The 12,413-nt window shown below is 50.4% G+C and overlaps 2 protein-coding genes across 2 annotated transcripts in view; both read right to left on the bottom strand.

Annotated features, from left to right (window-relative positions):
• LOC122391926 overlaps positions 1-12,413 on the bottom strand; it is an 85,847-nt gene that overhangs the window by 71,524 nt on the left and 1,910 nt on the right. The gene's annotated exons all lie outside the window — the stretch shown is intronic.
• On the bottom strand, positions 901-7,797 carry LOC122391933 (endoglucanase E-4-like). Its single transcript, XM_043386285.1, has 4 exons — positions 7,577-7,797; positions 2,758-3,577; positions 2,324-2,595; positions 901-1,742 (listed from the first exon to the last, which is right to left on the bottom strand). The coding sequence occupies exons 2-4, from the start codon at positions 3,568-3,570 to the stop codon at positions 1,061-1,063; spliced, it is 1,767 nt and encodes a 588-aa protein (XP_043242220.1). The 5' UTR covers positions 3,571-3,577; positions 7,577-7,797; the 3' UTR covers positions 901-1,060.

A 12,413-nucleotide genomic window follows, 5' to 3' on the forward strand; every position in this document is an offset into this window, starting at 1 on the left:
ATTGGATATGGAATGAAGAGGGCGAGGAGCGGTTGGGTTTTGTTAACTCGTGAAAAAGTATGGCAACAGTGGGGAGGACGTTGCTGCTCTGGCTGTTGGCGATAAAACGAATACCATTCGTAGAACCTCCGCCGGAATGTGGTGCAGTGCTGAAGAAGTCGCCTCGCACCTGCAATATGTCCAAGGGAGCGGTGCTAAATGCTAATCCCATGCGACCGCGACCTGCCGCGCGCGCTATTATGACCACTACCAGTAACGTCACGTAGTATCAAGCACTGAAACAGGGCCGTGAGCGATAATCGACGACAAAACAAGAGATCCAGACATGTAAATAACGCTCGAATTTCAGATAACCTTATAGCATAGCAATGATACTAATGTTTATACTAACACTTAAAATGATGCTATACGATCAACACTAAAGGTACTTAAATTGAACATGAAGAATGCATGACTTTAGGCATTCTTGCATTTATTCAGGTCTTTGGAGTACGTCGCCCCTACCTATAAATCCGTGAGCCACCTAGCAGGGTTGTGCTGGTGCAATTAACCGCACATTTTTGTCTAGAGTGTGTCAAAAGTCTCCAACGAAATTCATGCATAAATGACGTCACGTTTATCAAGAGAGAGGAACGTTGCTTTTCAAAGACGTTCTAAAACAATGATATCAAATTTCCTGCACTTTTTTCGTATACCATTGACCTGTGACCCGAATGTTGTGCACAAAAAAGTCGAATAAAATATGATTGTAAATTATAATGTTAGCAAAAACTTTGAATGTTGAGGTCCCAACCCTACAACTGAACATGTCCTTGGCTTTCCATTCCACACTGAAAAAGGGTATCAGGCGATGAAACGAATATGCGCAGCTTTCACTGCTCATGCTCGTTAAAATCCAACCACCTTGTAGACATGTATTGGTAGACGAACATCCCCTAGATACGGCAAATAAAATTAAGCCATTTTTAAATGCCTTTGCCGGGCGATCACAGATCACATCACAGCGATATCACAGCAATGTGCCCACAATACCAAAACAAGGCATCACCCGAGAGCCCTCTCAGTAGAGAGACAGCACGCCGGCAATGGCGCCCTGGAAGCCAGCGTTGTAGTCGCACGCCACCTCGTTCTTGATGTAGTCGTCGCGGTTGTCCTCGTAAGCGTCGTCCTGGTCGGGTCCGCCGACCAGCGCTCCGTACAGCACGTGCGGGTTGGGCTCCGAGGTGTGCAGCTGGTCCCAGCCGCAGGGCGCCGGCGCGTCCGGACACGAAGCCCCGGCATGGTGCGCGCGCACCGGAGGGTTGTTGCCGAAGCCGACCACGTAGCTGCGCCCGCCGTCACCCAGGATGTAGTTGAGCTGCTGGATGGCGAAGTCGTTGTAGGCATCAGAGTTGAGACCGTTCTTGGCGGCACCCAGACAGATGAAGGCCACGTTGCCCACGTGCCGGAGGGAGCCCCACATGTTGAGGTAGACCATGCCCTTAGGGGAACGCGGCGCTTCATTCTTGACCCAGTCACAGAACTGGGTAACCATGGATCCATAAGAGGAGTCGCCAGTGAGCTGGTACATGAGCAGCTGGACACCGGCGTGCTTGCTGTCCCAAGAGAACTCGCTGGGACGTCCATTCAGATCAGAGAACTCCTGGAAGAAGCCCTTGGCCTTGTCCAGATAAGTCTGATCGTTGGTAGCGCGGTAGATCCAGGCCGCCGCCCATGCGAGCTCGTCGCCATAGCCACTGGAGCTGAAACAATAATAGTGGCAGAGCTTCAGGACAATGAAATAGTAAAAGGCAGAACACGGTAAGATATAAAATGAGGACTTTCACACGTATGGTGGTTGTCAATGAAGTCTTAATTTGGTTTGACTCAGCAAAAAGCCAAGTGCTTTCTTTTCTATAGAAGTTGCACGCAGTGGCCTCTATTTAAAAAACGTACTGCCATAGTTGCTGGGAAAATTTCCGCGATAGTTGGGGGCGTGTCAACATCAGTTTCACGGCCACGAGTTGCGTGAGAGAGACACATCCGAGTACAAAGATTTGAAGTGAAATGAGGCCCACGAGTGTGAGAATAGAGCACCTGCCTCGTGATATGCATAATGTTTGTGGTGTCTACGTTCCTTATGTATTCTAGTCCCTCGTAACGCAACTTTGTCGGATGTTAGTAAGGTGATGCACTGCACAATTCAGAACTGCACAATTCAGATGGATCCATGAGAACAGTGCATACGATATACGGCCTTATAAAATTAGCTGCTGCGACAGGAACTTCCTGATGAAGAGCATTGGATGACCGGTTATTGGCGCCGTGTCGTTACTGCACTAACCCGTAGAAGTTGCCGGCGTCCCAGATGGAGTCCTGGTACTTGCCACGATGTCCGTCGGCGAACTCAAACAGCTGCTTAGCGTGCTGCAGACAAGTGTCAGAGTAGCCGGGATCGGAGTCCTTGAAGAGGACGGCGGCAGCGGCAAGAGCGGCAGCCGTCTCTCCGGCCAGGTCAGAGCCCGGGCCGCCAGCCGTGATCTTGTAGCCGGGACGGTCCATGTTCATGTCCTCAGCGCGGCCCCAGAAGGCATGGTCGGCATCTCCGTTGCCACACTGCAAAGTACAACACGGTACGCGGGGTTGTCAGTTTGAGACTCTGAACCCTTACACCTAGAGTGATCTGCCTCGTAAGAAGAAAGTATTAAGCGGCTCCCGGAAAGACTTAAACGAACATTTGCAACATCCCCTCCTCGACGTCCACTGGCAATTCCTCACCTGACCGTAGAAGTCCGTGTCACCGACGTGCGCCTTGATAAAGAAGTCGGTTCCCCACTTGACGGCCTGCTTGACGTAGTCGCTCTGTCCGGCACCGGCGTAACCGTTGGCAAAGTCGATGGCGCCCCAGGCCATCACCGTCATGGAGGCCGCCATCGGGAACCCGAACTTGACGTGGTCGCCGGCGTCGTAGTAGCCGCCGGTCAGGTCCTCGCCGTTCTCTCCGCGGTCGTTCATCGCCGAGTCGCCGCGCCACGGGATCCTGTTGTCGGGAGGCAGAGGGCCAGAGCGCTGGGCCTCGTAGAAGAGGAGGGACTTCTCGAGCACCTCCTGGTAATCGTAAGGCAGTGGCGGCGGAGGGTTGGTGGGTCCCCCGGTCGGCTGGGGCTGGGTCGGGCCCGTCGGAGGCGGCAGCGTGGTGCCTCCGCCTCCGCACTGCTCGACACCGTTCAGAGTGACACTGGTGACCTCAGGCTTGCTGGAGAAGTAAGCGTTGAAGGCGATGGAAAGCTCGGCTCCAGCTGGCTGGTTTCCATCGAAAGGCGCGTTGTCCAAGGTATAGACAACGTTGTCCGTAGTTGAAGCAACAGCCTCCCAGGTCTCGAAGTCGGAAAGTGCATGGTCGAAAGTCATCTTCACTTGCCAACTCGTGACAGCGCTCGGGAACTTGATGTTGAGGTTGGCGGTCATGCCGTCGTTCCAGACGGTGTGTTCGTCGATGATGCCTTTCTGAGCGCACGCTCCCGTAGCACTGACTGCTTCGGGTGCGAAAATAGAGGCCAGTAGCGGCAGAAGCAGTCCGGTGACCGCCATTTTGAATCTGGCGACAAAAAAGAGATGATGAACACCACACGTAATCTAGTGCATATCGACTAATGTGAGTCGCATAAAAGTTTCAAAATGACGCAAATGCGAACAAGATTATCTGCCAACTCATTCATAAATTGTTTTTAGAACTTAAGCGTCAATGTACTTCTTTAGGCTTCGACGTTTACATTTCCCCGTTTTGATAAGTTCGCCAGTTTAGTAAAGAACTGAGCTTTCGCAGTGTCCAAAACAACTTGACCGAACTTCTAGCCTACCTTTTAAACTTTTGAGATTAACGTAACTGAGAGTCCTCGAGCAACACTCGTAGGCGTATGTTTGCTTTACGATGATAGAGAATAATTCCAAAGGGATAAAGATAGATGAATAAACCATTTCACACTTGGAAACAGTTGAAATACATATCAAATGTTGTCAGTGCATGCCAGGGGCGGATCCAGGATTTTTCGGGAGGGGGGGCGGCAAGTCAAAATAGGGGCGACCTGGCAATCTGGGGGCGCTTCATACGAAGGAGCGCCAAACCGTCGTCAAAATCGAGAGTCGTCGAACCCGCGCCGTGGTGTGTGACGTTGTCATGTTCCCCCTCAGGTTTTTCGCAAATATCTGAAAAAACAGCTGTGCGCAGCGCCGCCGTTTTCAGCACACATTATCATGCACCTTTTTTGCACATGTTGTGAAAGTGTCAGGCCCGGGTCATGCAACGGCAGGTCACCAGGTCATGACAAGTGACCTAACCCCAGAATGTTAAAATGCTCACCATTGCTATACCGACAGAACGGTCGCTTTGAAACTGTCAGGGATTGATGAAAGCAACAATATTCATGAAATGTATATCTCGGAATTTTGATATTTGTGGGCTAAGGTCAAGTCAGTTTTGCGACCTCTCCAATCTCCATTAGGCCTATACCGGGTAGGTATACCTAAGTTAAGTTTATGTGAGACAACTGAAAGGCTTTTGGACGAGCGCCATTCTAGACAATCGCAAGCATTAGGATACATGTAAAATCAACACACTGAATAAGAAAATTGCACCTGTGACCATTCATTGTGTCCCACAGGTCATCCCAGGTCATGAAAGGTCCTGAACAGTTTTTTGAAAATAACTTTTGATAGATACATATGCTAGAACGATAAAAACACCTCCGTTGTGTTCAGCTCGACGATACAGATCGACTGATATGCAACATGACATTTCCCGGTGAGGTCATGACCTTGACCTGTGGTCAAATTATCAAAATTACCTTTCAAGGTCATCCTATAGTCCATTCGACGCGTCTCGACGACAGAAACGCGATGCTGGCAAACGTAATGTCGAGCCTCTCTTGAGTCAAAAGCTATTGCAGGAAAACATTGTCCGTAAAACTGCTATTTTTAGAGTTTTTGCCCTCTGGAGGCTAGACCGTTGACCAGAGGTCAATTCTGAGGGCAGTTCACAGAAGCACCTTTGAAAGGGCTATTGAATGCGCTTTACCGCGGCACTATAGCTCTATTGGTTTCCGAGCTATGTGCCGGCGTTTCGAAAATTGTTGAAATAGGCAACATTTTACCTTTGATGACCTTTAGTGACCTGACCTTATTTGACCTAACCTAGAAAACCACTTACCGCGTGTCTCTAGTTCTACACGACCTAGGAGCCGAGTTAGACGAGGGGACGTGACCTCCCCCCCCCCCCTAGCACGACACGGAAAACTCAGACCACCAGCACGGCGCGGGTTAAAAGTCGTAGATGGGCGCCGCTACGTTCGCAAACAATATTAGCAAAAAGGTGGCCTCCATTTGCTGGTGCATCCTTCTTCTCCTTTTTTCTGGAAGCGTCTCACTTATGCTGGTTTGCCTCACTTCTCCTGAGGGCGCCCAACCTCTGCTTGGATCGCCCAATGCCTCATGGGAGGCCCACTTTGCTTGAGTCGCATCATTTCTTCTAAGAACGACCTATTTGCTGTAGGCGACCCACTTATCTGGGACGGCCTTCTTCTGCTAGAAGCGCCCCTCTTCTTCCTGATGCGTCACACTTCTACTTGGAGTGCACCTGTTCTGTTAGGGCGCCCCTTTGCTGCTGGGGAGTCCCCTTTTCTACTGTGAATGGGGCGACCCTCTCCTGTTGGGCGACCCCAAATTCTGCTGGAGGCGCCCCATTTCTGTCCAACTTTTGCTGAGGTGCCCCTGTTCTGCAGGGGACACTTCTCTTTTGCTAGAGACACCTCTTCTGGGGGCACCCTTCCACTGCGGGGACTTATCTCTTCTGCCAGCGGCACCCCCTTTTTTCTTATATATTTTTTTTTTACTGGGGCGTCCCTCTTTTGTTCGGAGTGGGGCACCCTTCTCCTTTTTCTGGGGCACCGCCCCTCTGCTGGGGCTGCCCTTCCGCTGTCAGGGGCGCCCCTCTTGTGCAGAATATGCTCCTTCTACTATCAACTATCTTCTGCCGGATATTGTCAATGGGGCGCCCCTATCCTGTTTGGCGAGCCAAAACTCTGCCGGAGACTCCCTATTTCTGGTCAACTTTTGCTGTGGCGCCTCTCTTCTGCTGGGACGCCCCTCTCCTGTTGGAAACCCTTCTCTTCTGGGCCCCCTCCGCTGCCGGGGCCGCCCCTATCCTGTTTGGCGAGCCAAAACTCTGCCGGAGACTCCCTATTTCTGGTCAACTTTTGCTGTGGCGCCTCTCTTCTGCTGGGACGCCCCTCTTCTGGTGGGGGCGCCCCTCTCCTGTTGGAAACCCTTCTCTTCTGGGCCCCCTCCGCTGCCGGGGCCACCCCTCTTCTCTTAGTGGCATGCATTTTCTTCTTATGGGGCTCCTTTTTTGCTGGGGCGCCCATCTGCTGTCAGGGCGCCTCTCTTCTTCTCGGAATGGGGGCGCCTCTCTCCGTTTGCTGGGGCGTCGCTCCTCTTCAGGGGTGCTTTCTCCTGCTGGGGGTGCCCTTCCGCTGCCAGGGGCGCTCCTCTTGAACAGAAGGTATCTTTTTATTCTTTTAATAAGACGCCGCTCTTCTGCTGGGGCGACTCTCATCTGCTGGGAACGGGCAATTGGGCGTCGCTCTCGTGCTTGGTGAGCCCAACTTCTGAGTGGAGGCGCCCTTTTTCTCCTCAACCTTTGCTGTGTCGCCGCTCTTCTGCTCGGGGCCCCTCTCTGCCGCGGGCTATGGGCGCCTTTTCGGATGGAGGGGGGGGGGGGGGTGGCCGCCCCCGCCGCCCCCCGCTGGATCCGCGCCTGAGGGGCGCCATGTTTTTTTCAATGGGGCGCCCAGTCGCCTGTGATCTTCAATGGGGCGGGGCGCCTGTTATGCTTTGCAGATCAGGGGCGTAACCACGCTAGTGGTGCGGACAAACTTATAGGGGGCGCCATTCCTCAAGGGGGCGCCATCGCCCAAGGGGGGCGCCATTGCCTAAGGGAATGGGGTGAGTAAGAGGGGCGCCTATGAAGTTTATAGGGGCGCCTCCATGCGATAAAAGGGGCGCCTTGCCTTGGTAGCGACTGCGTATGCAATCCACTACCATCTACTGTTGCGTCGGAGCTTTGTGTGGGGCGCCATTGCATGGGTCGTGGGTATTGATAGTGCTAAAGCGCGCCTTATATGTATATGGCGTTGTCCGGTGCCCGGCGCCTGACGGCGCCGGGCACCGGACAACTGAAAGGGCGCCACTTTGCCGGGGGGGGGGGGGCGGCCGCCCCCGTCGCCCCCCCCTGGATCCGCGCCTGGTGCATGCGAAACTTGATACATGTATTGCATTGTGATTGCAATAACATAAGCGCTGAACAGTAAGCATGTTAACACATGAAAAGCCCAAAGTCAGTTTGCATCAGTTTCTTCATCGTGCATATAAAGTGGCAGTGCATAAGTATAATTAAAATGTGCGAAGATTCACGTACCTACAATGAAAAGGGCAGAGTTATGTATTTCCATACACAAATACTATTTTTACAAGTTCCAAAAGCTTTAACTAATTGAACAACAACGAAATAAATGTCCCGTTAGTTTAAATGCCTTTCGCTCACCTGACTGCGTCGGGGCCTCCGCGATGACACCGGCCACCAAGTCCTGAGCAGCCAAACAATCGAGCCCTCTTTATACGCGGCAGGACGCCCGGCGCATCTGGGTGGCTCCCATGGCTCGTGGGAGCCAGACGCCGTACGAGAGTGTGCCATAGTGTAGTTGCACTCCAGTAAGGCTTCGGTCGTGCGCTCGAAGCCCCGCGTTGCTAACGTGAAGTCACTGGAGGCTATACAAATATAAGGAGATGGCCAAGATGTCTTCGTGAACCTAAATATTGCAAATAACGCGACATTCGTATTTGACACAAGGAGCGACAGACAATGAGAGAGCATGGTGAGACCAGACGGCTTGACTTCACCAATCCGTTTTTTTTTTTGTATCCCCGCTAATAGTGTATGCATAGTCGACTACAGAATGATGTCCCACTCCTCAGAAGCTATCAGAAGTGTGCCGTTTATCACGCAATTAAAGCGCGTCGATTGTGAGCATTGGGACAAAGCTATAATTTGTGAACTCAGCCCGTGTGATGCGGCACAGCCTACCACTCCAGGCAAATAATTGCCTGTGAAAAGTGGAGCATCATTCTGTAGTCGACTATACAAGGCTACAGCGTCCTCTTCCCCAGTGCGAGCTGAGAAGCCTCCAGGGGTGTGCCATTGTCGTACACTAGCCAGGGGCGTGGTCGGGCTCGCCACCAATCAGACATCGCGAAGACGAGGGCTCGTGCACGCCCTAGGTCACACGTGTCTTGAAGCGGTGACCTTCAGAGGATGTCGCACCGACTTGGTCACGTGCCGGGGGCGTGCCGCGCGGAAATACGATAACTGTGTGTGCTGTGTGCATACGCTGCCTTCCGGGAACACTGCAGCGAGATGTGATTTGTGACCAGCCCAGCATATGGCGGACGGCGGTGACAACTAACAAGACTTGATTCGTGGATTAGTTTACTTTCCTCGCTACGCGTAATATTTCACATTTATGTAATAGGTACGCGTGAGAAAAACGTACACAAATTGATTTCAACCGATAGTTCGCTTTCACGTCCAAACTCCAAATGATTGGGAAAAGGATGGAATGGAAGTATGTAGGGGTATGCATTTTTCAAAATGGTTGGGGGTGCTCAAACCCCTGCAGCGGGTAAAAAAGTGCATTGCCATGGGGCACAGCCGTACAGTATGTCTAACAAGAATGTACCGTCGCCACTACGTGGCGCTGGTGTCGCGAGCCGGTAGTTGGCTGAATCCGCACCAGACCACACATTCCCAAGCGCTAGGTGACAGCTGCGCAGCGGCCGGTAGTAGCGTAAGCCCGAACCTTCGTGACACGACCCCGGGGGGGGGGGGGGGGGAGAGAGGGAGGGCGGGGCAGCGCGTGCAGGGAGGGGTGCTCCGGCAAGCTGGCAGTTGTCGCGGCCAAAGGTCAAGGGGTCACACACCAAGCGAACGGACGCTGATGTGGGTTCGTGGGGATCGTGAACTTGTGTGTGGTAGGTGCGTCTTGCGATGCACGGGTGATACGCCATGGGTCTAAGCCAAATGATTCGGGAGAGAGCTGAAGAAAAACACCTGAAGCCAGTTTCACCAACAGAAAATAGATGGTTGCGATTATTTTTTGACAAAATGATAGTCTTTAAATCCTATTAACAGGTGAAAAAATAATTGCTGACCAAATAATATAACACTTGAAAGCTAAGTTGTTACAAGTGTCAAGTCAGCGATTAGTATTTTCAGCAGTAAATGACATTTTGAGACTATCGTTTTGTCAAAAAATAATCGCAGCCGTCTATTTTTTGTTGGTGAAACTGGCCTCTGGTCAACTACGGCGAATAATGGTGCTGAAAAATGGAAAGTATGGGTCAATGCAAGCCTTCATGACTATAAACTTTTCTGAGGGCGCAAAGGCCAGCATTGAATAACGACATCCGGATCGAAATTAGCAATGATTTATAATTACATGCCGAAGTAATAGCGCTGCAAAACCCACCAAGTAAATTGTCAAGTCGGATTCATACCGACTTGAATTAAAGGGACCCTCCCACCTTAACATTAGTTTTGAGTTGAGATAGCCAAATTGGTGGCCATGGCCTGAAAATACCGGTTTGGGCATTCACAACATCGAAAAATGCTTTAATTCGGAGATATGGAATTTCAAACTTGCAGTTTTCGGATTCTAAGGGGCTAATGCATTGGTATGCCCCCTTAGAATTTGTGACGTCAGCGGAGATCTAACGATTTTTAAATCTTTTACTAAAACGTTTGGCAGCACGCGGTGGTATATACTGCTTTGCGCGCAACAAATGCCGCACTTTCAAATAAAGTCGCTAGGAACAGCGGAGATCCCAAAAAGTAAACAAAAGTAAAAGTCTAATATCTTGAAAACCGGTGAATATTTTTCGATGAAATTTGGTAGATATTCATTTTTGCTCTTTCTGAACCGAGCGACATCACTTTCATGCCAATTCATTAACTTTTTTGAAGGTGGGAGGGTCCTTTAAAGTTTAAACTATCCTAAATTAAATTGTGTATAAGATCTCTATGCTTTGACCAGCTTCGTGACCTGACGGGCTGTGACCTGACCTTGACCCGAGGTTAACACCTTAACTTGATCTCACCCGAAGAAAAAGTATACCATTCGACACGCCTGAGCTAGACAAACACGATGCTGCTAAAATCGCGGATCTGCGATCATGTTTAGCGAAGTTATATACCAAAAACCGAACCTGTGCCTTGGGCCACTTGACCTAACCTCAGAAGTCATCGGCTGATCCTAGTCCTTAAATCGGAGACCAATCGCTGCATTTCGTAACGACGCGCACGATCGTTTCTTTCGTGAGGCTCTAGCTCATTAAGGGGCGAATCGGCAAAGGGGGTTGTTTCCTCACTTCTAACCCCCCAACGCCCCCTCGGTATTCAGAAAACCTGAAGGTCCGGTGAGGGTTAAAACGTTACTCCTGAACGAGGAAGAAATGTAAAAGTCAAAGCTCTGTAGACGTCCTGTAAAAGTGGCCATAATAAATAAATTAGTTAGAGATAAGATGCTTTTTAAACGACTTCCTCATATAAAATCGGGTGCTGGGACCAATCTTATAAACGCTTTAGAATGGACAGGACGTCACTGGCTAAGTTTGGGTGCAGGAAACGGCTATTAAATGCAAAATGGTTTTCATGCATTTCAGTCAATTGTATATTGACGGTCCCAGTGGCCGAGCTAAAAAAAGTTTGGTAGTGTTTTGCTTCTTTTACGCCCTAAGAAACTACACCATCTATTGAAGTGGGCGGGCTTATTTGAATGGGAGGGCGCATTATGCGTCAATCGTGTGCTTTCGTTTGTTTTAGACTGTATTTTACGACATCCACTGCTGGTATCACTATTCATATTATCTAATGCCGTGAATACGACAGCACTCCATTTATAAGATTGGGCCAATGGAGTCGCGCCCTGCGAGCTCGGTTTTCCGCTCGGCCGCTACGGGCCGAGGAAGTCGGTCTTCGCCTGAGGGCAGGACGGAGGTCAGCGAGGGAGCGCGGGGTCAGCCAGGTATCGCCCAGTGCCGAGCGGATGCCGCTCCCTCCCCTCTCTTCCCCTCTTCTCCCCTCCCCACCTCTGTATAGATGGGGAGGGACCGAACTGCCAATGACATGCGAGCGGTCAAGGCCGCTCGCGCGGCAGCGACCCTGGCGGCCGGGTGCCGCAACTGGGATTCAGCCAAGTTACCGATTCGCCTCCTGTGGGAGAGCCAAACCAGGGGACATACTTTTTAGACATACTGTACAAGGCAGCGTTGGTTATCCCATTGTTAGGTACTGACAATCCCGGGATTTCCACTAATATTTCCCAAGGGTAGAATGGCGACTTTTTGCAGGAGCAATTGAAGTGTTCACGCTTCAAGTGCAAACGATAGGTAGACATGAAGACCCGAAAGCGCAAAAGTTGTGCCTTGGCACAAGACATTAATTATCCACATATCGTTTATTGTTAATTGTATTACACTCTATTACATTATAAATATACCTATTCACTTTCTTGAAAATCTCAACTTAGCCTAATTAAATGAATACATTTCGGTAAGCGTTTCTTCTTGAGCGCCATGCTGCTCGTCCGAATAGTTACTTGGCTACCTCATTACAGAAACATCTTTCCGAAAAAGTCGTACATTCTCCGGCAGCTGTGCAGCAGCCCCGGCAGCGTATTTCTGAAGTATGCTACAATTTATACGAGTATCCCGATTAGTGATGTCAATTAGGTACAAAAAATCCGGATACCGATACCAAACAAATTACCAACCAAAACCATGGGAAAATACCGAAACCAAACCAACTTGGGAATGCCAGGAAAACACCAACTTTTTACGAACTTCACAGCTTCTTATACATAAGTGAGGATTCATAATACCAACAAAATACCAAAAACATAGAAGAGGTTTGAATTATCAAATACCAAGTTGGTATCGGTTTGGTATCGGTATACGAAAAAGTCGGTATCCGATTGACATCTCTAATCCCGATCAACACGCCATCTCTCGGGTGACGTCACAATGGTGTCCTAGGTTGGGCTTCTTTTTTTTCGGCTAGGGGCTTTGAAACCTCCGAAGTCCCTGCCCTGGATCCGCCCCTGCTATAACGTCACCCCAGAGGCCGCGCTATTGGTTGGGATACTAGTGTATAATACACTTGGGGAATACGCGTCCCGGCACCTCTGGGATAAGGTGACAGAAACCGACGACGGCGATTGGCGGCGGTGCCGCAGGGGCGGACATCGAGCAAAGGCAACGGAAGCTACAGGGCTCTAGCGGTAATCAGACGATCACAATAATCGCTGAAAAATGCCACGTAATCGTAT

The sequence above is a fragment of the Amphibalanus amphitrite genome, unplaced genomic scaffold (genome assembly GCF_019059575.1).
Source record: "Amphibalanus amphitrite isolate SeventyFive unplaced genomic scaffold, NRLGWU_Aamphi_draft 000022F_arrow, whole genome shotgun sequence".
NCBI lineage: Eukaryota > Metazoa > Arthropoda > Thecostraca > Balanomorpha > Balanidae > Amphibalanus > Amphibalanus amphitrite.

What these genes read in the sequence shown, in the direction of transcription:
- LOC122391933 (XM_043386285.1), bottom strand. Translation starts at nt 3,570, where the DNA reads ATGGCGGTCACCGGACTGCTTCTGCCGCTACTGGCCTCTATTTTCGCA. An exon ending in ACACGGACTTCTACGGTCAG is followed by an intron (nt 2,596 to 2,757) that starts GTGAGGAATTGC and finishes TGTACTTTGCAG; the next exon opens with TGTGGCAACGGAGATGCCGA. An exon ending in GACGCCGGCAACTTCTACGG is followed by an intron (nt 1,743 to 2,323) that starts GTTAGTGCAGTA and finishes TTATTGTTTCAG; the next exon opens with CTCCAGTGGCTATGGCGACG.